The 27,256-nt window shown below is 35.3% G+C and overlaps 1 protein-coding gene across 3 annotated transcripts in view; it reads right to left on the bottom strand.

The window, feature by feature from the left end:
• Positions 1–27,256, bottom strand: part of Tbc1d15 (TBC1 domain family member 15) — a 60,331-nt gene that overhangs the window by 31,054 nt on the left and 2,021 nt on the right. For all 3 annotated transcript variants that reach the window (XM_047550674.1, XM_047550672.1, XM_047550673.1), the window contains exons 2-5: positions 12,415–12,513; positions 12,167–12,241; positions 10,090–10,228; positions 5,663–5,873 (exon numbers count right to left, since the gene is read on the bottom strand). In XM_047550674.1, the coding sequence (XP_047406630.1) occupies positions 5,663–5,873; positions 10,090–10,228; positions 12,167–12,241; positions 12,415–12,513 (524 nt within the window). The remainder of the gene's footprint in view (positions 1–5,662; positions 5,874–10,089; positions 10,229–12,166; positions 12,242–12,414; positions 12,514–27,256) is intronic.

The following is a 27,256-nucleotide window of genomic DNA, read 5'->3' as shown; positions in this document are numbered from 1 at the left end:
TATGTTCTTATTGTACTATGAATGTCTTATTCAGAGTATTTACTACAGCTGGTTTTACATTTGTTTAATTGATGTTTGTCTCTCCCACAATACTACAAAGTCCATGAAGGAAGGGACCATACCTTTTTGATTACTACTATTTTTTCTAGCATGCAGCACTGTTACATCTAAGAAACAGCAGGCCATCCAAAAAAAAAAAAAAAGAATGAAAACAGAAAAATACATAGGAAGAACACCAGTTCCATAGCTTTGTGTTTCCAAATGGAAATAAGCACTTTTAAAGAAATTCTCCTTCCTGGGACCATCTCTGCTGAGGTCAGCAGACAGCAAGGAACAGGCTTGTACATAACCCTTTCTACATGGTCTCTCATGAGCCTCTATGCCAACAGAGAATGTGCTTTTTCATATGCTCTCATTCTCATGGCAAGCAATCTTTCCTTGCTAGGGTTGCCTGGGGTTGTCAGAAGTGACAATAACTGAGTGACTTCAAAATTAATGTGAGGTGCTGAGTGTGGTGGTGCAAGCCGGTAATGCCAGTGACTTGGGAGGTTGAGGCAGGAGGATCACAATTTCAAAGCCAGCCTCACAACTTAGTGAGGCCCTGAGCAACTTACAGAGATGCTGTCTTAAAGTAAAAAATAAAAAGGGCTGAGGATCAAGATATAAAATTAACACCCATAAATCAATTGTGTTCCTATATACCAATGATGAATCAGCTGAAAGAGAAAATAGGAAAACTATCCCATTCACAATAGCCTCAAAAAAAAAAAAAAAAAAAAAAAAAAAAAACTTGGGAATGAATTTAATGAAAGAGGTGAAAGACCACTACAATTAAAACTGCAGGACCCGAAAGAAAGAAATTGAAAACATTAGAAGATGGAAAGATCCCCATGCTCTTGGATAGGCCAAATTAATATTGTCAAAATGGCCATACTACTAAAAGCACTATACAGATTTAACGCAATTCCTACTAAAATTCCCATGATGTTATTCATAGAAATAGAAAAAGCAGTCATGAATTTCATTTGGAAAAGTAAGAGGCCCAGAATAGTCAAAGCAATCCTTAGTGAAAAAAGTGAGGCATCACAATACCAGACCTCAAATTACACTACAGAGCTATAGTAACAAAAACGGCATGGTACTGGCACCAAAACAGACATGAAGACCAATGGAACAAAATAGAAGACACAGACAAACCCACACGTTTTAGTCAGCTTTTTTGCTGCTGTGACTAAATGACCCAACCAGCAAAATTGTAGAGGAAGAAGCGTTTGAGGGATCACAGTTTCAGAGGTCTCAATCCACAGACAGCTGGTTCCATTCCTCAGGGCTGGAGGTAAGGCTGAACATTATGGAGAAAGAATGTAGCAAAGGGAAGCAGCTCAATCATCAGGAAGCAGAGCAACAGACTCCGATTGCCAGACATCCCAAAGCCATGCCCCAATTCCCACCTACTCCAGCCACACCCACACTTCAGCCACCACACAGTTAACCCCATCAGGGATTAATTCACTGATTATGTTAAGGCTATACCCCAATCATTTCTCATCCAACTTTCTTGCACTGTCTCACATGTGAGCTTTTGAGGGACACCTCAAATCTAAACCATAATACCACATAAATACAGTTATCTCATAGTAGACACAGGCACCATAATGAAATACATCAGAGAAAAGATAGCCTCTCCAACAAATGATGCTGGGAAAACTGGAAATCCATATGTAGCAGAATGAAACTAAACCCTTATCTCACCCTGCAAAAAACTCAAAGTAGATCAAGGACCTAGGCATTAGACCAGAGACCCTGTGACTACTAGAAGAAACTGTAGGCCCAACTTTCCATCATGTCAGCTTAGGATGTGACTTCCTCAACAAGACTCCTAAAGAGCAAAAGAGAAAATCAAGAATCAATAAATGGGATGGTATCAAACTAAAAAGCTTCCTCACAGCAAAGGAAACAACCAAGAACATGAACAAAGGTCTACAGAATGGGAGAAAATCTTTGCCACCTGCACCTCAGATAGAGCACCAATCTCCAGGATATATAAAGAACTCAAAAAACTTAAGACCAAAAAAAAAAAAAACAAATAACCCAATCAATAAATAAATAAATAGGCAAAGGAACTGAATAGGCACTTTACAGAAGAAATATGATCAGTCAACAAATATATGAAAAAAAATATTCAACATCTCTAGCAATTAGAGAAATGGAAATTAAAATTACACTGAGATTCTATCTCACTCCAGTCAGAATGGCAATTATCAAGAATACAAGTAACAATAACAGCTGGTGAGGTTGTGGGAGGAAAAGGTACACTTATACTGGTAGGACTGCAAATTGGTGCAACCACTATGGAAAGCAGTATGGGGATTCCTCAGAAAACTTGGAATGGAACCACCATTTGACCCAGCATCCCACTCCTCAGCATATATCCAAAGGACTTAAAATCAGTATATTACAGTGACTCTGCCACATCGATGTTTATAGTGTACAATTTACAATAGCTAAACTATAGAACCAACCTAGGTGCCCTTCAACAGAAGAATGGATAAAAAACATGTGGTATACATACAGAATGGAACATTACTCAGCTACAAAGAATGACTTTATGACTTTTGCCAGTAAATGGATGGAACTGGAGACTGTCGTGCTAAGTGGAATAAGTCAATCTCAAAAAACCAAAGGTCAAATGTTCTCTCTGATATGCAGATGCTAACACACAATAAGGGGAGGGGGATGTGGGGGGGGGAGAATCAAGTTCACTGAATTAAACAAAGGGGAATGATGGGAAAGCATGGAAGAATGAGAATAGGAAAGACAGTAGAGTGAACAGGATATAACTTTCCTATGTTCATATATGAATACACTACCAGTGTAACCCTACATTGTGTTCAACCACAAGAATGGGATCCTAATTAGAATAAATTATACTCCCTATATGCGTATGTCAAAATATACCATACTATCATGCATATCTAAAAAGAACAAATTAAAGATTTTTATTTAAAAAAAAAAAAGAAAGAAATGAAATTGAGGGGGGTAAGGGCTGAGGATGTGGTTCAGAATCCTGGGTTCAATCCCTGGTACCAAAAAAAAAATTTTTTTTTTTTTTCAAATAATTTGAGGTAAATTATGAGGTCACATACTTAAGTCTCACTAATAATGGTATTTTTATTACTACCTCTGCTTCTTGTATTTACTTCTCAATTTACTTCTCATTTGTTTACAAATTCACTAAAGAAAACTAAGCTCACTAACTACCTCATTAAAATGCTACCAATGCATATCACTATAATTGCCTAAGTGCTTGTTGACAACTGTCCTTAAACCTATCAAGGACAGAAAATTTTATCTTCTGAATTTAACATGCCTATCTCTTAATTTCCTTTCAGAGTTATACAAATCTACAATTTGTTCCTCACAATAACCCTTTTAAAATCATTCATCAAATTGATAATTACCATGACATCTACTCATTCATCTTTTACTGTGCATTTATCTATATGTAGCTGGAACTATGACTAGGACACAATGTCTATCCTTCTGAAGCTTACGTTCCATAGCAGAATGCAAAAGAAGTAAATAGGCAAAAGTATTTTATGTTCTTAAGTGACATGAAGGAATCAAACAAAGAAGATAGGAGAAACATTAGCTGGTGAAAGAGTGAACTAGAAAAGTCCCTCTGAGGAAATACTAAACTGAGACCTGAGATCAGAAAGAGTGGAGAAAATTCCAGGCAAAAGAAACAACATGTGTAAAGGACCTTAAGACATAAAAGAATTTAAGGAATTTTAGGAACTGCAAGTAAACCATGTGATTAAGAACACAGAAGAGAATGGTAAGAGATGAGCTTTAAGATAAAAACAAAGCAAAGATAGGACAGGCTCTTGTTGACCATCATTAAGAAGTTTGGATTTTATTTACTGTGGCACTGAGACTTTTCTTCAAGTTAAATTCCTATATCCTTCAAATATCTTCCAAATACCACTGTGATCCCTTTCCTTACACTGGATAGTTAGTCGAGCACATTTAAAATGCAGTACTTAAAACTAAGCCTGCTTCTCTAAAGTATGACCTTACTAGTAAAGAATAAGACTCCTTGCCTTAGATATTATGCTTTAATTAACAGTCTCAGATCAAATGAGCTCTTGTGAATTATGTCACAACATTGATACTAAGTTTACTACAGTGTTAAACACCCTTCACTCCAGTCATTGATGCTGCTACTCAGTCAACAGCCATGACCACCTTCTCCAACCATGACATTGCCCCTTCTGACATCTGCTTTAACCTCTCAATGGTAACCTATTCACAGCTTTTCTCTTCAAAAGCAAAACCCCACATACCAAACAAGCCTGACTTTTATCTTAATGGTATCAAACAGCATGCCTAGTGCCAGAGTTCAAAGTAGGAAAGAAACTCAGGCCAGAAAATACACAATCAAAATTTTCTGGGTCACTCCCATCCTTATGTAATCTAAATTTGGTCAACATGCTATTAAACTCTACTATAAAGCAAGGACATTATTAATGGAGTTAACAATCACCTACTGCAGTTCTCACAAGCCAAAAACCTCAACTTCTCCCTTCTCAATTTGATTTGTGATCCAATCAATTTCAAAATCTAGTCCTACATATTTCTGCAATACTTCCATCTTGCCTGCCACTCTCCTAGTTCCAGTCACCTTAATCTCATCTCAATGAATGGAAACTGCCATCATGACTTAACAAGATCCTTCATACTCTGGCCTTTACACAATTCTCTGGCTTCATCTATAACTTTAGTACTTTTCCTTTCCCCACATTTTGCAGACCTGTAATACTGAACTACTTTGTTCTGTGATTACATCATGTTTGTGCTCTTCCCTTTACTAAAGCATCCCTCCCACTAAACTTCCATGATAATGGTTCCCTAATTTTTCAGGTCTCAATTTAGATGCTACTACTTCCAGAAAATCTCCTCTGATCCTCACTTCCCAGTATAAATTATGTATCCTTTCTCTATTCCTGGGAGCTCCCAAAGTACCCTGCACTTCTTCCATCTTAGTTCTTGAGTTTTAATTGCCATTTACTTGTTGTCATCCTTCACAAGACCATAAATTCTCAGAGACTGAGTAACATGCCTGTTTTGTTCACTCTCAGTATCAAGCAACTAGCATGGTGATTGAGAAGAAACAGACATGCCCCTCCCCACCAAAAATTGTTGGGCATGAGAGCAAGAAAGTATGTGTACAGATGAATAAATGAGACAAGATTTTTGAAAAGTGAGAAGGCCCTGTCTTCCAACTTACAAATAATTTTATAAAGGACACAGGCTTGCGAGAACTTAAAGTTCCAACATTATAAATTAAACTGCATATTTAACAGAAAATAAGAAGGTAAGTTAGTAAATACAGAATTCATAAATTACTAACACATCATCATTCAAACATAGTAATAATATTGAATTAGTCTTTTCTTTAAAACACTAATAATGTGAAAACATCTCAGACTGAAATCACTAAAATGGCAAAATTTTATTTGGTCATTGATCTAAAGTTAATATCCCAGAAATACTAAAGATGCTCAAGCCCTCATTGAGGCCCAATGAAATACAAAACTAGCTTCTTTGGGGTTAATACAACAATCCAGTTTCAATAAGTAGAAAATAATTTGATACTTACTCACATAATACCACATATTTTTCAAGAGATTCAATCAGTAGTTTGCTATCTCCTTGATGAAAGTGCAGAGCAGGGAGAACGACGTCATCCTTTAGACAGAATACCAAATACGTCCAGCCCATACCCTCTTTGTTTTGCTTGATTGATTTCAGGTCTGTCAAACTGAACAGGAATGACCATTTGCTTTTCCCATTTCTATGACTTGGAGCATCTTAAAAACAAGAAAGTGGGGCAAAATATTTTGTTCACCTTTTTAAAGTGCTCTTCATGACTGCCTAAGAGAAATCTGTTGCACCCAGGGAATCACTACAGCATTCATATTTCTATGGCTTCCACTTGTATTAGAAATGGCAACATTTTCTTAAAAATAATTATTTTTAAAATAACTACTCTGCCACAAATAAATCTAAAAAATGCTATCCCTATGTAAAATAAAAGCTTTGCCCAAAAATGACCACGACTTTGGAAGCAGACTGGCTCAATTCAAATTGCAGCTTTATCACCTTACTAACAGAATAATCTGTGGCAAATAACTGAATCTCTTTGAGTCTCAGTTTCTTTAGCTATAAATGGAGATAATTATACTTACCTTCCAATACTATTCCAAGAATTAAGAGAGAATACTTGCCAGTACAGGCCAAGTATATAACAAATAATAAGTGTTAATCTTTCCCACTTCATACAAATAAAAGAGTAGCATAATTCTCTTAAGAAAATTATTTTTAAACAAATTTTATTTCTTCACTTTTGTAATAATTTTTAAGAGACTACACTAATAATAACACTGATTTAAAAAAATAAAAACACTGGAGTGACTATATGGACACTTTGCAAAATAACAAAAAAAAAACAGTGGGGGAATGAGGATGAAAAGACGTGAAAGCTTCAATGAAATACACTTGATCATCTTGCTAAATTAAGACCTCAGTTCAAACCAAACTATAGTTATGTAAAATCCAGCATTTTCTGAGTTTGTGGTATGTTTACAGAAGCTAAAATCCTAGGTTCATAAATATGTTCATAATTGTTGACAAATTAAAGATTATTAAAATAAAAATTTACAAAATAAAGGAAAAAAGTATTTTTACTAATAACACTAATACCTCTAATTAATTTCTAATCTAAAATGCCACTTATTTTAATAATTTAACTCAAACACAAGCATGTCATTTCTGAAATTTTAAACTTTTCTAATGTATAAGAAATGTCACATTATCTTGTTATTCAAGGTCTTTATGAACTGTCCCACATAATCATCATCAGTTCCACAAGGACAAAACATATAGGAGACAACTGCCTACAAGACTTGATCAAAAAGACCAAACAGTATTGACCTACATGTATGTCATCTACCTACCTAATTAGGAACACTATAGCTCCATCGTCTCCAAAAAAATTTCCTAAACTGACAAAGAGAAATCCAGCTTCTACGTGCAAGGAATATAGGCATCATCATCATTTCATGAACATTTTAACAAGTACCATTTGAAAGATATCCAGAAAGGCTCAAGTAAATTGATCTATATTACACTGATATGCCTAGCTTCCACACCAGTTTCAATGGTGAACTTGTATCTAATGCTGGTACTAGATTAAGTGCCATGTGCCCACCTGACTACTTTACATAATATTTCACTGGAATAGAGTTCATATACTATGAGCTATATAAGCTATACTACTATAAGCTGATTCCAAGTGAGAATATTTCTAGAATTCCAATGTATCCACAAAGCATTTAAGTGTGAGTGTACCTGAACTACTTAGAAAGCATACTACCAAATTATTTACAAAGACTAAAAATGTTTTCTAGAAAAAACAATGAAAAACTAGAGACAATATTTTAAATTATTCAATTGTACCAAGAATATTTAATCTAAATTAATATAAGAAAATGATATGGAGAATTTAAAATAGTACACACTAGATATGAGTTATAGAAATTTGTGCATTTTCAAAAGTAAAGATTTTACATAGACTTTCCCTTCTGAATGGAAGAGACACATTACATACTATATTCAAAAGGAAATATCTCACATATTTCCTCATATAAAGCTCTAACAAAGATGAGAGAAATATTTTAAGTCAATTCTACAAGCCCCTCCACTAGAATGTAAGCTTTATAAGAATAAGAATTTTATATTGTTCACGGGTATATCCCCATACTTGAAGAGTGGCTAGCGTAAAGCAGGTACTCAAAGATGCATTTTCCACTAATAACCTAATACCAAATCAACATAAAAGTAACCTTCAAGATATTCTGCCGCCAACAGCTACCAAGAAATAGAACCGATTATAAAGAAAAACTAAGAAAGTCAAGGGTTAACTTGAAATGACCTCCCTTCTCCATAAAGAAAAGGTAATTAAGTAGTTCTAATAAACTTATTATGTCACCAATCTTCACACTGACATGGGAAAATTAAAGAGTAATATAAAACAGTTCAGTAAGTCTCCATGTCTTGAACAGAATTAACATCAAAGGCATGACATTTCATTTGGATAAAGATAATAACTTTCAACAGTTTGTTTTTCTGGGAAGAAATATTTTCAAAACTTAATATGGTATACAAAAACAAGAACTTTAGCAAAAGAAACTTATGAAATGTAAAGTTAAATGCTCTCGATTAAAAGTTAAATAAGTCCTCAGCAGTCAAATTATTTAAAGCTTTGTCCCAAGTTTCCTTTCTGCCTCCCCAAAAAAGAAAAAAAAAAAAAAAGTAGAAAAATAATTTTTTTTTCCTCTGGGGGAAAAAAACTTTAATAATATGAACATATTTCATAAAAAGTTCTAAGAAATTTAATTTCTCAGGAATTGTTTCCTTGGACTTTTAACAGTTAACAAAATAAAGTCTTTAAGTCTATTTACTTTATAAGTCATTCTGTGTGACCAAGTCACATAAGCAGTATTTACATCTGTGGTTTTTTGCTAAGCTCAAGAAGCTCAGAAGTTCTCAACTCTGACCATACATTAAAATCACCTGAAGACCTTTGGAAAAATACAGGTGCCCATGCTCCCTCTCCCAAGTTTGAATTTTGGTTTTGGTTTCAGTTTTTTTAAAACCTAACTTCTCCAGGTAAATTCAAAGTGCATCCAAGGCTAAAAACCACTAATCCTAAAGAGATTTATATTGCCAGACTATGCTTTTCTCATCCATATAATTCTTCATTTGTTTATCAAAACTCTGAAAACTTATTTCTTTTGTCCATTCCTGTGGTTGTTCATCTTTCATTTTGAAGGATTTAACTTTAAAGCATCAAGAAACAAAAAGTATTTCACACAACCCAATCTTAAAATGATTCTTACAATCTAGTGTAGAGAAGTAAAAAATCATCTCACCACCCACATTTACTAATGTTTTCATCTTTCCTTGATATTTTGTGTTCTGGTTCTGGTAAGAATATTCCATTTTAGTAGAAAGAGAAAGCCCAAATGCCTTCCCACCCTTCAAAATGACACACCAATGCATGTGCTGTTACCAAAAGCTTGTGAAATACTATTTACTTCTTAAATGCCACTATTTCCTAGACATGATGAAGTGCAAAGTATAACTACAAAAGTGAGAATAATTCCCCAGGTCATACATTAAAATCAAGTTTACTTAATAAAACTTCTAGACAAATACGTGCACCCATATATTCTGGTCAGCCTTTGAACAGATAACCATGTATAATTTCTAAAGTCAGGCCAAAATCCTAACAGAGAAAATATCCTTTCCACTATAAAACACAAAGGAATCCAAAAAAAAAAAAATTTTTTTTAATGTGATATTTTAACTCTATACAAGTTATCAATATTTTAAAGAGATCACAGATAGGTCAGCCATATCACAGATGGGCTACTTAAATCATATTTCACATAGTACATACTACCATACAGTACCATATGTATGAGCTATTTCCTTTATATAAATTAGCATATACAGTAATGTCAGGCTGGTAGATTAGCTCTTATTTTGTTAACTACATGAAGATAGGCACCACCATGCAAATATGGATTTAAATATACAAAGAGAAACAGTAACTTAAAATAAACAAAGGGGAGACTAAAATGATCTGTGAAGATTCCAGTAAACGTTGAGAGTAGAATGGTACAGTTTAGCAGTATACTCCATCTCCCCCTGGTGCTTTAGGATGAAAAAACATGATTTTTTAAATTCCAGCTTAAGAAAAATGCACATGAAAGACAAATATTATCTAGAGGGTTTCTATTTTTTTGCCATTAATAACTACAAAATAGAACAAGTATTTTAAAATTCTTGTTTAAAGTCACAACCAACAAAATGAGATGAAAACAGATTATAAAACAAGAGTTATACATATTGAAGCATCAGATCATCCTCCTGTCTGAGGAGCATTAAAGAATTTTCTTTGTACCGTTAGCAGTATGCTATAGCAAATCAGTTCAAGATTTCAAAAAGTTTTATTCATACCTCCATTGGTATGTGGTTTCTTTTTAAATGAAACTGTATTAACCATATCCCACTCAGCTTCATAACTGTTCAGATGTTCTGATCCTCGATGAGGTCTTTCTTTTGGGGTCTGGGTCCATTCTACTACTGAACTGGAGTCCTAAAATAATTATAACATACAAAAGATTTAAAGTCTGAAACTAGAATTTAATTTCAATCCATACTATCTCAGCCTTCTATTCAATTAAGTTTGTAAGTTGTGGTAGACAACCAAACACTATTGCCTATCCTTTTCTCCTTTGTTCATCTTTTCTAAAAAAAATAAGAAAAGCAGGCCTAGACTTCCTTGCAATTAGGGCTGCCAATGATAATACATGCAGAAATCTATCAGTGCTTCTGGAAATGCTTTGGTTTCATAATAAAAGTTTGGTAAGATTTGACTGTGATTGCCCTGAGAGATGAAAAGTCTGGTGTAATCAGTTTCCTGGAATAAACATACGACTCAGGATTTGTGTAGGAAATATGTGTCATTTGGATGAGAATAAATAATATAAACAAAATCTTATAGAAAAAAACATAATTTTTACAACTCAACAACAAAAAGACAATCAAATAAGCAAAGGATTTAGAATAGGCATTTTTCCAAAGAAAACACACATATGAACAGATGAAAAGATGTTCAGTATCATTAGTCATTAGGGAAATATAAATCAAAACCATGACCACATACCACCCCAGCTATGGGTTGAAGTGTGTTGCCCTGCCCCTAAAGGAAAGTCTTAGAATGTGATTTTATTAATCAAGTTAAAATGAGGCTATATGAATGGGTCCTAATTCACAAGTTATTTAATCAAGTTAAAGTGAGGTTATTAGGATGGTTCTCATTCAGTATGACTCATATCTTATTAAAAGGGGAATTCTTAACACAGACATATACAAATGGAAGATGATGTGAAACACAGGGAAGAAGAATGTCATCTACAAACCTGAAACTAGAAGGAGAGGTAAGAAACAGATTCTCCCTCACAGCCCTAAGAAGGAAACAAAGCTCCTGACAACCCACCTTGATTTCTGACTTCTAGCTTCCAGAACTGAGACAACAAATTTGCAATATTCTAAGCCACATAGTTTCTGGTGCTTTAATACCACAGCCTTAGAAAACTAATACAACTTCATACCCACTAGCTTTACTAAAATTAAAAAAGACAATAACAAATGTTGGTGAAGATGTAAAAAAACTGTAATACTCATATATTGCTTATGGGATTATAAACTAGTACAGCTGCTTTGGAAAATAGTTTGGGTGTTCCCAAATATTAACACAAAATTATATGAACCAACAATTCTACTCCTAAGTATATACTTAAGAGAAATAAAAACATGTCACACAAAAACTTGTATTTAAATATTCATAGCAGCATCATTAATATTAGCCCCCAAATGAAAACAACCCAAATATGTCCACCAACTAATGAATGAATAAACACAATGTATATTCATATATGCATTGTTCAGGGAAAAAAAAAAAAGAACTGTGTTATAATATGGATGAACCTTGAAAACATTATCTAAAATGACAGAATCTCATCATGAGAAACCACATAATATATGATTGCATTTATATGAAATATCCAGAATGGGTAAATCCTTAAAGACAGAAAACAGAGGTTGCCAGGGGTTGGGAACAGGTGACTCCTACAAAGGGTGACTGCTAACAGAGTTCCTTTTGGGGGATTGATCAGTGTTCTAAAATTAGATACTGGCGATGGTTCACAACTCTGTAAATATAATAAAAAACTGTAAACTGTGTACTTTAAGAGGATGAATAATATGGTATATGAATTATATCTTAATAAGCTGTTATTAAAAGACAAGCATACCCTTGATCATATTTCGGGCAGGCGGTATGGGGGATTGAACCCACAGGCATTTTACTACTTAGCTACATCTTCAAATCTTTTAATTTTTTTATTTTGAAACAGAATCTTGCTAAATAGCTCAGGCTGGCCTCACCCTTGTGATTCTCCTGCCTCTGTCTCCCAAGTTGCTGGGAATACAGCATGTGCCACCATGCCCAGCTTCTTTTTTTCTTAAATACCTTTCCAGCATAGAGAATACTAGAAGAATCCAATGCATCATCCAATGGTCTCCAGTCCACTATTACTTCAGCATCCTAGAGAAAGAAAATAAAATTTAAATTTAGTATTCAGCAATATGGTACAGTCTCAATCCACTTATTATTGTTCAATTATATAATTGTATCTTACACTTCAAATCCAAACTTTCTAATAATGTCACAGTGAACCCCTTCAATGAACTATTAATATTATACATTTACTAGCTTACCTTTTCTAAAACACGTAATATTCCTGAAATTAAGCTGTCTTGGTCACTGGTCTTTGCACAGGATGAGTGAATATATACCCCTTCCTGTTCATATATAACCTGAAACAGCAAAAATATAATTAAGAGAAAGGTTGAAAGAAGTGTAACTTTTTACATTAATATCTCTAATTTGAAATTTTCAAAGTGAAACAACAAGTACCTTACAAAATGTCAAAGATGCACTTAGCCTGTGTTCTGTGTTCCTTAACTGTTAGGTACATTTTTTTGCAGGACAAATTACATGTCCAGAAATTCACAATTCTAAGCTAAATGTGTATACTGCCCTTTGAAAGCAGTTATGTTTAGCTCTCTAGTTTCAAGGATACAATTTTAACAATAAGAATTAAAAATTCTAACAAAGAGCAGATAGAATGAAATTAATAAGCTTATTAATTTGCATCAGCTACTAAATCTTCTGAAATGTCTTATAGTGTCATCCCTACATATCTGTGGACTCTACATCCTCAGATTCAAAAAAATTTCAGAAAAAATGAGTCTACACTGAACATGTATACACTTTTTTCTTGTTGTTATTCCATAAACGATGGAGCATACCTACTATTTATACAGCATTTGCACTGTATTAGGTACTCTAATCCAGAGATGATTTGAAGTATGCTAAAGGATATATATGGGTTATATGCATACACTGCACCATACTTCATCTGAGCATCCTTAGATTTTAGTATCAGCAGGAAGTCCTGGAACCAATTTCCCTGATACTGAGGGACAACTGTATTTTACAAGATAGCACAGAAAAAGTATTAGTTGTATCAATATACAATTTATTTCAAATATAAAATAACTAGTTTTTAAATATCTTTAAATGTATTAAACAAATGCAGCTACTATTTAAGAACTTAGTCTTAATTACCATTTGAACTCCTAAACATCCCACACAAAAAACGTAATCCCATTTACATCATCTGGGTTTAAAGCATTTATTTGAATATTATAGTTCTTCAATCTGTATTTTAAGGGAGAAACTTTACTCATTTTTTATTTACAAGCATGCCTGTTCATCATCCCAAATTGAGTACATATGCATATTAAACTACAAAAACCACAACTCTACAAGTATCAACTACTTAAAATAGTTCGAAAAACAAAAACAGATGTCCAATTAAAACTTTGATGTTAAGACTGGGATGTAGCTCAGTAGCAGAGAGCTTGCCTTGCATATGTAAGGTCTTGTGTTTAATCCCCAGCACCACCAGAGGAAGAAAAAAAAAACTTTTATGTTATGCAATAGCATTGTTATGCAATAGGCTGGGGCCTTCTGGGAAACTAAGGCAGTGCAAATCCCGCCCCCACTCCCGCCCCAACCCCGATTCAAATCAGAATCAAATCAGAAAGACTTCAGACATGTTGCTTAGAGTTAAAAGGGGAAAAGAGGACAATCTCAAGGGAGAGAGTGGGTCCTCTCAGAGAGGAGAGGAGAGTACCTCTCCTGCACTCTAGTTTTACTGTACCAGTCAAGTTTTCAAAGACCTGCCCAGGTCCACCTCTTGACTTCTGACTGACAGTAAGATGACATCAGACTTTTAAGTCCCCACAGTCATAACAACTCTAGACCACTTTGGCCCATACTAACCAGTTCTAGGTAGATTCTTTTTAAATATTTTTTTGTTCTTTTTGGTTATACATGATAGCAGAACATATTTTGGCATATTATACATACATGGATTATAACTTCCCATTCTTGTGGTTGTGCAGGTGGAGTTATATTTATATGTGAATATATGAAAGTTATGTCCGATTCTAAAGTCTTACAGACTTCATGTTTAGGAGGAATTATCCTTAGCTCCGTGAGTTCTGGAATCTAGTCTGTGAAAAGGGTCATGAAAGTCTCCCACTTCAGGTCACTTGTGTTCTTCTTATTGACATTATTTTTTCTCCTGCAGATAACAGGTAGTTTGCTGAAGAATGTGACATATCCTGTTCACTTATGCCACAAAGGACTGCAGATAAATTGCTTCTTGGAAAAGAAAGCATGTGGGGACAGCACAGTGGGCTCATTTTATAAAATTATTCCTTTAACCCCATGTTCCCACTACTCACATCTGACTGTCCCCCTATCAGCATGAAAATGATGCTTCCTTAGACTCTAAAATGAATTGATTTCTGAGGAGTACCTTTCAGCCACAGGACATTCTGTTTAGCTTCATCAACAATCATAATTAATATCTGAAAAGCTATCTCTGAGCTTACTTGAAATGAGAAAATTATTTTGCTACAGGGAACAATTATAATGTTGAGTGAATTTCACATGTTTTTAGTTGAATAGGCTTTCAATTTCTTTAGTTTTATTCATTATCATTAATGAAAAATATTTTTAAAAATTTCATGCTTTTTATCTATTAGGTAATATTTTTTATCATGTATTACTTTACAAAGACATTTCTACATTATCACATTTGACCCTAATAACTCAGATGTGTATGATAGAAATTTAAATGAAACTTGAAGAGAATGAACAAGATCTCCAAAGAAAAATGAGACATGAAAGACAAAGGTGTACCCAATTTAGAAAAATAAAACTGGAAAACATACTCAGCAATACTAAGTACAAGAAATGGAAGGAGGATTTTTAGTTATTTAATTTTTTTTTTAGTTTGTAGATGGACACAATACTTTTATTTATTTATTTATTTTTATGTGGTGCTCGGGATCAAACTTAGTGCCTCTCAAGTGCTAGGCAAGTACTTTATCACTGAGCTACAACCCCAGCCAAGGACTTTTAAAAATATGACACAATAGCTGTGTTTTCAAAATACTCTTAAAAATAAAGGAATGCAAGAAAGTGTTTATGGTTTAAAAAAAAAAAAAAAAAAAAAAAAGGACAGTGATCACAGAATAAGGGATACACAGAAGGCCCTTAGAACAGTTAGCTAGCAAAGGTCTATTTCCTGACCTGAGTGGTAGTTCCAAGTATTAGGGGACAGACAGATGAGCATGGCGGGAACAAGTGGTTGAGAGATTAATTCTCTAAAATGGGCCCACAGTGCTAACCCCCCACATGCTTTCTTTTCCAAGAAGGAATTTACCTGCACCCCTGCCTGGACTAAATAGACATTATATGTCACATTCCTCAGCAAACTACTGAATAACCACAGGAGAAATGCAGGCCCAAGATAATTTCAATGGAAAGAGCCCAGGAGCTTTTAGTGACCAGATCCTGAAACTCTAGGAGATAAGGATAGTTCCTCCTAACCATAAAATCTATAAGAATATATGGTTAAAAATTCAATTAAAACCAGTCAGCATGGACCAAGGTGACCTAGAGTTGCCAGGATAGTGGAAATTGGAAAGACTGATGCACCTTACTGTTAGTTAAAAGTCAAGAGGTAGACCTGGGTGGGACTCCTTTCTGGAAACATCTCTAGGATCCCCAATAAAACTGGAGTATAAGAGAGAGGCACACTGCCCCTCTCCTGAGAGAACCTGCTCTCTCCCTTGAGAATGTCCTCTCATAATCCTTCAATAAACTCATTCCTATTACTCTGAGCAACATGTCTAAAATCTTTCTGACTAGAGCACAAGAATCGGGGTTGGAAGAGGAGATCTTCACAGTGCCTCAGTTTCTCAGAAAAGTCCAGCTCCTTAACACAAGGATGTTTGCCTTCTGACTCAAGGTATGCAATAAATGTGATTTTCTTTATCTGAGCCTTGTTTTACAACAAAAATGCAAAACTAAAAACCACAAAATATAAAGTTTAAAATAGGATTAAACTAAATCTCAAGGGCACTGAAAGAATATTATCAATGGAAAGCATAATGAAACAGATTAAATATGCCCCCTCCACTCCCCTTGAAATTAGGAAGATGCAAATGCTGGCCCCAGGAAATTTGCTCCTTTTGATGCCAAAGCTACATTTGACATAAGGAGGCTCCAGGGGATGTAAGCAAAATCTGTGAATTTCCTGTGTTTGGTTCTAATACACCCCTTTCACCTTTAAAAAGCTTTCCTTATCCCAGTCTTAAAGCTTCTCAGATACAACTTTTGAAACAACTATTTCTTCTATCTTCCTTCAAAGCTGGCTTTGGAAAAAGTTTTCCTACCAATTTGATTCTGAGTATTTCCGAAACAGCAGCATTATTATAGTCTATTCGTTTCTCTCAGACAATATTAGAGCTACCCAGTAACAATGACATGATTTCAACAACAACAACAAAATCTATTTTGACCCAGAAAAAAATCTATTTTTGAGCTCATCCCTGTAATCCCCATGACTCAGGAGGCTGAGGCAGGAGGATCACAAGATGAAGGCCAGCCTCAGCAACTTACCAAAGTCCTAAGCTACTTAGCAAGACTCTGTCTCAAATAAAAAAGGCTGGGGATATAGCTCAGTGATAGAATGCCTCTGACTTCAATCCCCAATAAAAGACTTCCCCTGACAAAAAAAAAAAAAAAAAAAAGGGGGGAAAAAGGAATGTTAAATGTTATTGTTGCGGAAGTACATACAGACTACCAATGCCAATATAATATAAATTACGGATATAAAACTCTATGGTTGTGCTGATGCTGGCATTCTCAAAATATATAGCACCTGACAAAATTCTTAAACATCTTGCTGATAATTCACCTCTCAGAACGTACAAGAAAGAATTAAAGCAGACCAACAAGAAAGAAGTGATTATTATATTAACAAAAATTCTGGAAAGAAAAGGATCATTAAAAGTTTATAACAGAATTGAAAAGTAGCTCAGTGGTAGAGCACTTGTTTAGAGTGCTTGTGAGGCCCTGGGTTAAATCCCTAGTACCCAGGATGGGCCAGAGGTGGGGCAGGAAGGAAGAAAAGGACACAAATATCTAACTCAAACATTCCACGTAGGATTTAGGGGGAGGGCAGAGGGATACACAGAAGAGATAGGTATTAATATCACCAAAAACAGAAAGGCAGGGGTGGTGTATATAACTTGCACTTTCAGCCAAGATGTATGACAAGAGATTAAATTTAATCTCTCACCAAGAAAGAAAAAAAAAAACTTCAAATCTATTTAACACTGTTGTTCACCCACGAGGTGGTGAAAGTTAGTGACTGATGAAGTGAGAAACATAATTAACTCCCTATATGTCAAATGAAGAGCAAACCCAGTGTCAGTGAGGAGACAGAGGAGGTAATTGGGGATGCCAAGACAGCTAGAGTTCAAAGGACAGAATACCAAAGAATATTGTGGTTTAGATATAAGATGCACTCCAAAGCTCATGTGTGAGACAATGCAAGAATTTTCAGAGGTGCAATGATTAGATTATGCAAGTAGGCAGGCAGGGTGTGGCCAGAGGAGATGGGTCACTGGAGGGTATGCCTTTGGGGGTTTATTTTGTTTCTGGTGAGCAGAGCACACTCTGCTTCCTGGTTGTCATGTTCTGAGCTGCCTTCCTCTGCTACGCCTTTCTGCCATGATGTTCTACTTCATCTTGGGCTCAGAGATATGGAATCAGTCAACTATGGATTGAACCTCTGAAACCCTGGGCCAAAATAAACTTTTCCTCCTTGTCTAATGTTCTTGTCAGGTCTTTTGGTCACAATGATACAAATAAAACAGAAATTGGTACTGAGAAATGGGGTCATTGCTAGGATTAATCTAGCATCATGGTTCACAGACCTTCAGAGCTGGGTTTGCAGGGGGGAGGAATTTTTAAAAGTTTAAAGATGCAAGCTGGAAAAGTTTTAGAATGCTCAAAGGGGAGTTTAATGGAAGATTCTGATGGAAGCTCAGAAGACCAGAATGCCCACCAGATTTACTGTGGACAATAAAGACCGGGCTCATGAGGTTTCAGAGGGAGACGCTATTGGAAATGGCACTAGAAGTCATCGATGTTATGTTCTGGCAAAGAAGTTGTCTACACTGCCCAAGTCCTGAGACTTCTTATGAGGATGAATTTAAAAGTCATGTACTAATTAATCTGGTGGAGGAAATTTCAAGGCAATACCACTGAGCTCCATTCCAACCCTGGATATTGTTGGCAGCTTTTAGTCAAGTTTACTGTGCAAATCAGGAGCAGAAAACAAAGCAGAAAGATTCGAAAAACACATTTTGGCCAAAAATGTGTGAATACGAATAAGGCTAAGAAAGTTGTGGTGGTTAAAGCATTACAACCACTAAAGAGATGCTAAGTACTTTACCCAAAAACAATAGGAAAGATGACATAAGGGCATATCAGGAATTGGCAAGACCACAACCACCTCAGGATCAAGGATATAAAAGTAAATTCCTCTGAAAAGAGACCATGAGGAGACCCTCTTTGCACATGGGGACCTAGGAAGTTTTTCACCATGCTCAGTCTCCTAGGCACTGAGAGGCTGCTACAGTCATGGTCCCAAAAGGCTTGGCTACTGCTCAAGACAGTCGCAGACCTTGACAACAACCAAGTAGTAATGCTTCTGCAAGAAAGCAGGATGCTAGAGTTAGGAGGTCAAGGCAGTTTCTACCAAGACTTCAAAGGCAGGCCTGGGTAGCCAGGCAAAGTGTAGCAGGTTCAGAGTCCCTGCAGGCTGCCCTTGAGAGGGCAATGCATGAAGAAGTGAGAAGAAAGTAGAAGCTGCTGAGGAAAACCCCAAGATTAAGAGATGCCAGTAACTTAGTACACATGCCAAGGAAAGCTGCAGGAATTGAACCAGAGACAGACCAGGAGAGAGGCCATGTGGACTGCAACCAGCAAGGCCAAAGTGGGGAGCTATACAAGTCCTTTGGAGAGAACATCACAATGCCATGTATCCCAGATGCTAGATTTTGAGCAACAGGATCTGTTTGCCTGGCTGGATTTTCTCCTTTTCCTTCTTTCTATACCCCTATTTCTCCCTTGCAGAATGGAAATGTTTATTCTGTGTCATTATACATTTTATATATGTAAATTGCTTTTGATATTTACACTCACAACAACGAGTTTGCTTTGAGTCTCAGATGAGATTTTGAACTTGACTTTGGGGCAATGCTGAAACTGTTAAGATTATGGGGACACATGGAAATGAACTGTTTTAGTTTTTTTGTCAATGTGACCAAAAGACCTGAGAAGAATAACAAAGAGAAGGAAAAGATTATTTAGAGCTCATGGTTTCAGAGTTCTCAATCCACAGCTGGCTGACTCTACAGCTCTGGGCCCAAGGTAAGGCTGAACATCATGGCAGAAGGTTGTGGCAGAGGAGAGCAGCTCAGAACGTGGAATCAGGAAGCAGAGAGAACTCTGTTCACCAGAAACAAAATATAAATCCCAAAGGAACACCCCCAGTGATCTACTTCTTCCCACCATACCATATCTGCATACAGTTACCACCCAGTTAATATATAACAGTGGATTAATGCAACTGATCAGGTTAAGGTTCTCATAACCCAGTTAACCTCTAAATTTTTTGCATATTCTCACACCTGAGCTTTTGAGGATACCACATACCCAAACCATAACACAGACTAAATGTATTTTGTATTATAAGACAGGCAGGAGTTTTTTGAGGGTGGAATGTTATGATTATGAAAGATATAACCAAATAGGTGGATGAATTCACTGATAAGGATTAACTGGGGGGCAACTACAGGCAGGTAGGGTATAACTAGAGGAAGTTAAGTCACTGGGGAATGCTTTTGGGGTCTATATTGTGTCCAAGGTATGTGGAACACTCTCTGCTTCCTGGTTGCCCTGTGGTGTCCTGAGCTGCCTTCCTTCACTATACTCTTCTGCCAGGACGTTCTGCCTCATCGTGGGCCCAAAGCAGTGGAGTCTGCCATCTATGGACTGAACCTCTGAAACCATGACCCCAAATAAACTTTCCCTTCTCTATACTGTTCTTCTCAGGTCTTTTGGTAACAGTGACATAAGAGCAGAGAGGTGCACAGAGAATTCAAGATCTGTAGCCTTCATCAGCAGAGAATAGGTCAGTGTGTCAGTGAACTACCCAAGGTAAGAGGGAAAAGTCACCTGAAACTATTAGAAGAAACAATGTGCAAGCATACACAGCTGTTCACACTAGTCAAAATGAGAAACTTCTTAAGTCACAAAGCACTGAGTAGAATACTCAGGACAGTCTTGCTACAGCAGTGGGGTGTTAATTCATTCTACATTAAGCTATGTTGATTCCATCTTACAAAGTTTAAAAGCAAGACACCCAAGTATTATATCATTTCCAAGTAAGTGCCTTCTAGGACAAATCTCAAGAATACAGGAACAAAAATAAAAATGTAATACCCAACAAAATGGAATTCATGTTATCTGATACTAGTAAAAATTTTAAAAAATTTTAAAGTAAACAGACACACACACACACACACACACACACACACACACACACACCCCTGAGGAATGCTGAGAGCCAGGAAAAAATAAACTCTATAATAGGAAGAAAAATCAATCCATTAAAAATGGCCATAAAATAAAACAAATAATAAAATCAGTAGAGAAGGATATTGAAACATTATTACAACTGTATTCCCTAAGTTCAAAATACTAGAAAAATGTCATAACTTAGTAGGAAAACATCAAAAGTATTTTTAAAAACCCAAATGAACTTACATCTAAAGAACTTGTATCCATAACACAAAAAGAACCATAAAACTCAGTAACAAGAAAATGAACAGTTTAAAATAAAATAGGCAAAAGATCTGAACATGCTTAAACCAAAGAAAATACAGGGATGTTAAATAAGTATATGATAAAAATACTCAATACCATTAGTCATTATAGAAATGCAAATTGAGACTATCAGGAAATACTTCATTAAAACTATATACACGTATATTAGAAAGGACATAATTTTTAAAAGACTGACATACTAAATGTTAGTGAAGATGCGGAACAACTGGAACTTACACATATTGCCAGAGAGAATATAAAATGTATGCCTACTTTGGAGAAAAGTTTGACAGGGCTTTAAAATACTAAATATACTACCACTACCAACATATGAAACACAGGTTTGTACAAAGACTTGTACACTGATGTTTGGAGCAGGTTTATTTGTAAAAGTCAAATAGAAATAACCCAAATTTTTATCAACATTTTGGACAAACAAAACATAGCATACAATAGGTTATTATTTGGCAATTAAAAAATAAACAAATGATACACATAACAACATAAATGTATATGAAAGTAATTATCCTGGACAAGGAAAGTCAAATCAAAATGAGTACATACTACTTAATTCTATTCACATAAAATTCTAGAAAATATAAACTAATGATAGAAGGGTAAAAATGCAATTCAATGATTATCTGTGGTCAGGTGAAGAGAGTGATGGATTATAATGAATCAAGGGGAAACTTTTGGAAGTAGTAGAAATGCCATTATCTTGATTGAGTTCACAGGTTCCCAGTGTACACATACATCAAAAGTTAACAAAAGTACAGCAGTCTATTAATCAATGTAACTCAACAAAGCTGTCTAAAAAATAATTTATATTCGAAGCCTATTTTTTTAACTGTAAAAACCTATATAAATGTTAAGTATAGATATTTTCATAAGACAGAAAAATAAGTTGGGTTCTGCCTCAAAAAAAAAAAGAAAATTGGAAAATCACACCCTTATTTGGGAATTAGGTGTTTATAGGGGGTAAATAAAATCAACAGCATTCAAAGATTTGCTAGTAGGTGGTGCTAAACTGATTGTACAACCTCAATTCAACAAACTTTGGCATATAAAGAATTATATGCCAGACGCCACAGTGACTACAAAGGTAAAACAAGATAAAGGTCCTTGCTTACATGTACCTTCCTAAATCATTAAAAAGGTAAAATCTCACACACTATGGAATATTCTAAAACCCCTCAGTAGGAAGGGACAATGTGTAAAGGTACAAAAACAAGGGTAAAAGTTTTCCATTTGGGATTAAAACTCTCATGCCCTCCAGGCTCTTGATTATTCTTAAATATTTTCTACCTCAGATGCCTATGCAGTTAATTACATTTACAAAACTTTCAATGATGGCCTGTAGATTTTCTTTTCTCTTCAGCAAAGGTACTATGTCAGACACAACTTATTAAAAAATCTGGCAACCACAGAAAATGTAGAATAAATTTGCTGACCTCTAATTTAGCAAAAGTTAGAATTTAAAAAGCAAATATGAGGCAAGAAACCAGGTAAATGCAACTTTCCAGATAGAGATGTAGTTTTGTACCAACCAACTGAAGACCATGATTCTTTTGACACAAAAAGCTGAAAAAAGATATGAAAGTTGCACAATATATTAGTAAGTAGTTTTTAATACTGTTTTAATACTAAATTTTTAAGGATTAAATATAAATGTATAAATATGTAAATATATATTAAATTATAAATATAAATTATATACATTTTATAATCTTTATTTTCAAAAACTAAAGATAAATGAAAACATCCAACCCAACTATTTTAAACTTACTAGTAGTCTTAATGTAAAATTCTTGCTCTAAATCTCTCCAAATCTGGAAACCCAACACCTACCATACATAATGTACGTTATTGAACTTCAGCACCAACGTGAATTTTGTTAGCTAATTTAACAACGAAAAAAAAAGTTTTAAAAATTAAACTGCTTTGCACTTGCTCACTCAAATGCTTGCTCTCTCTCCGTCACTTCCCTCCCCCTCTCCCCTCTGGCTGCCATAAGCTGAGCAGTTTTCCTGTACCACATTCTTCCACCATAATATACTACCTCACATCAGGCCCAGAGCAATAGAGTAGGTTGACCATGGACCAAAACCTTTGAAACCGTAAGACAAAATAAACCTTTCCTTCTTTAAAAAAAAAAAAAAAAAATCAAATCCTTTAAAACACTATTAGGCAGATTAATCTAAACCTCAGGAAGCACCAGTATGAGCCCAGATTTTTCTTTTTCCTTTTTTTTTTTTTTTTGTGGTACTGGGAATTGAACCCAGGGGTGCTCTACCACTGTGTCAAATTCCCAGTCCTTTTCCTTTTTCAATTTGTTCTAATTAATTATACATGACACATCATACATAAATGGAGTATAACTTCTCATTCTTTTGGTTGTACATGATGTGGAATTGTAACAGTCATATAATCATATATGCACATAGGGTTAACAATGTTCGATTCATTCTACTATCCTTCATACCCACACACCCCTCCCCTCCCTTCACTCCCCTCTATCCCACCCAAAATACTTCTATTCTTCCCTAGCAACCCCCCTTATTGTGAATTAGCATCCGTATATCAGAGAAAACAGTCTTTGGTTCTTTGGGACTGACTTATTTCACTTAGCATAATACTCTCCAGTTTCATCCATTTACCAGCAAATGCCATAATTTCATTCTTCTTTAAGGTTGAGTAATATACCACTGTGTTTATATTTACCACATTTTCTTCATCCATTCCTCTTTACAGTTTAATTTATTGTGAGTTGAGTTGCTATAAATATCGATGTGGCAGAGTCACAGTAATATGCTGATTTTAAGTCCTTTGGGTATAAACTGAGGAGTGGGATAGCTGGGTCAAATGGTGGTTCCATTCCAAGTTTTCTGAGGAATCTCCATACTGCTTTCCAGAGTGGTTGCACCAATTTGCAGTCCCACCAGCAATGTATGAGTGTACCTTTGTCCCCACATCCTTGTCAACATTTATTCTTGCTTGAATTTTTGATAAATGCCATTCTGACTAGAGTGAGATGAAATCTTAGAGTAGTTTTGATATGCATTTCTCTAATTGCTAGAGATGTTGAACATTTTTTCATATATTTGTTGACTGATTATATTTCTTCTATGAATTGTTCAGTTCTTTAGCCCATTTACTGATGGGGTTATTGGGGGGTTTTTTGGTGTTAAGTTTTTTGAGTTATTTATATATCCTGGAGATTGGTGCTCTATCTGAAGTGCATGTGGCAAAGATTTTCTCCATTCCGTAGGCTTTCTCTTCATGTTATTGTTTCCTTTGTTGAGAAGAAGCTTTTTTAGTTTGATTCCATCCACTTATTGATTCTTGATTTTACTTCTCACGCTTTAGGAGTCTTGTTAAGGAAGTCAGTTCCTAAGCTGACATGGTGGAGGTTTGGACCTACTTTTTCATCTGCTGGGTGCAGGGTCTCTGTTCTAGTGCCTAAGTTTTTCATCCACGTTGGGTTTTGCACAAGGTGAGAGATAGGGGTTTCAATTCATTTTGGTACATATGGATCCAGTCCTTTTATTTTGACATAAGGTCTTGCTAAGTGACCAGGGCTGGCCTCCAACTAATGATCCTCATCTCATCCTCTCTAGTCGCTGAAATTACAGGCCTACCCCACCACATCCATAGAGCCCAGATATTCTAATAAGCTCCACACCAAAGGAATTAAACACCTACTTGATATTTCCATTTCATTAACCACAGACATTTTAAAGTCAGTATGTTCTGTCTAAACAAGGTCTTCAGATATTCCCAACTCTATCAAACATTCTATCCACTCTATTATTTTAAATGTCTCTTTTACCACTCTGACACTATATCCTAAGTCCATCAATTTTCTCCTCTGACACCCAAGAATCAACTCATTTTAGAGTCTAATGAAGAAGTATCATCTTCATGCTGATAGGGGAAGACTGTTAAACATCCTGAACTCTTCTCTCAGTCTAGTCACTTTCTAATAATCTGCGTAAGGAGTGTAATGTGTAACCAGTGCCAAAACTGATCATTATAAAATATACATCTGATCACATCACACCTGAGCTTAAAATCCTCCTGCATTTACCCTTTACTTCTACAATGACATTAGACCTCCTAACACTCCACACATATACAACCTTCCTGCCCATGTCCACCGTCAACTCACCTGTTCCCTGAAAGCCTTGAACCTTTATCTATGTGAATTCTGTTCCCTTTACCTGGAACACCCTTTTATCCCTCCACTCTACAAATAACATCTACTATATACAAGACCATAGGAACTCTTCTAAACCCACACCCCCATTCCACCCAAACTGATTTATTAGAGTTTTATTTACTCATACATTTAGCACATTTACTGAGCATCAACAAGATACTGAAATTAAAAGTAATCAGTGGAACACACACATCAAAAAGTGTCTAATTAAACTAGCAGTGTCATGTAAACCAATGGTCATAGTAAAGTGTGACGGAGGTAAGCACAAGATATAGAATGAAAAGACATTTTATTTTTTTCAATAAATATGTAAAGAATGCCTATAACATGCCAGTCCCAGAGTAAGTTACTAGATTCACATAAGATTCAATTAATGCCTTCATAATATTTATAGTCTCCTGGGGAATAGGACAAGAAAACAGACAATTACAACATGTAGTACTAATAGACTGCAGCATGCCCTCTTAAATGTCTTACCTAGCCTCAGCAGAGTCAAGCATTGTGAAACTCAGGAGGTTTAACAAGAGTAATAGATAAGCTGAGACCTGAAGAATTACAATTTTAAATGGGAAGGATATAGAAAGCAGAGGGTGAACAGAAGACATATGTTCTAAACAGAGAGCCGTTGTTCAATACATGGCTGACATCCAAATATCAGAGGGGAGAGTCTAAACAGTTTAGAGACAAAAACAAACAAGTTCAGATCACAAAAGATTTTATTAGCCCTGCTAAAGAATTTAGGAATTGGGAATTTATCCTGATGGTTTTACTTTCAAAACCAGCAGGAAAATACCATGGTCAAACATGCCTTTTGTAAGTCAACATGCTGGCTACAGGATCAAAAACAAATAACTGCAATAATTCATTAGTGAGAGATTCACGGTGGCTTGAACTAAGGCAGTGGCACTGCAGATTAATGAGGAAAGGGAGGTGGTTTAGAAAGAAATTTAGGTAGAAATGACAATGAGAGGACTTTGTAACTGATTAGATGTGGGAGGTGAAGGGGAACAAAGTCAAGGACAAAAGTGAGTAGATGAGAGGCTATTTACTGAGATAGGGAATACCAAAGGGGAAAAAATTAAAAATGAGTTTTACTTGGCACATGTTAATCATTTCTAATGATTATAGAACTGAAAAAAAAGTAACAAAGGTTTATAAATTTTATGCAATTTAAGAAAAGTTACAAAGGTAATACAGTAAGGAAATCCCCAGAGGAAAGAATAAACCTTTGAGATACAAGAGGTGGTATAATTCTCAATGAAGAGCAAGTGCACTGCTTCTTGACATCAGTCTGCCAATGTCTGAGGGGAAAGAGAAATAATTAAGCAGTTCGAGGTGATACAAAAATAACAAAATGAATGACCTCTCTTATACTGACAACTACATATACATTATAGCATAATAAGAAACTTCATAAGGATTTTCTTCCACCAAAAAGTACAAATGGAAAGATTGGATTATAATCTCTCATTTAGTTTCAGCACCCATGTCATCAAAACTAGGACTTAACACTATCATTTTTTAAAGTCACACTTTTATTAATTTACAAACTCAAATGACTTAAAATTACAAATTACTATCCTGCCCAGAGTAAAGTTTATGTTCAGCCATCCATGTATCCAAAGAACACAGCATACAGCAGGGAGTCAAATGTTTGGTCAACTAAAGGATGCCAGAAAAAAGACATATTCACAGCATATCCTAAGTAACTACCATGTTACAAGATCTAATCTAGGGAAAGAAATTCTCCAGGAAAATCTACGAGATACTAAGAATATTCTTTATCTTTCTAAAACACAAAGGTTTCACAGAACTATAAGCATATCTAAAAGGAACTGGATGGGGCCAATTTAAAGTCACAAAATAAATTCTTAATAAAAATATCAAAACAAATTCTGGTTAAGAAAAAATAACTGTTGATTTCCCAACTGTTTAAAGTTGCTTTCAATAGAACACAATTCAAATACAATTATAGAAAAAGCTAAAGTGAATTAAAGTGCACTACAATGCAATCT

Source organism: Sciurus carolinensis, chromosome 4, assembly GCF_902686445.1.
Source record: "Sciurus carolinensis chromosome 4, mSciCar1.2, whole genome shotgun sequence".
Classification (NCBI taxonomy): domain Eukaryota; kingdom Metazoa; phylum Chordata; class Mammalia; order Rodentia; family Sciuridae; genus Sciurus; species Sciurus carolinensis.
The sequence above is the reverse complement of the archived record's forward strand: the minus strand, read 5'-3'. Positions and strand labels throughout refer to the sequence as shown.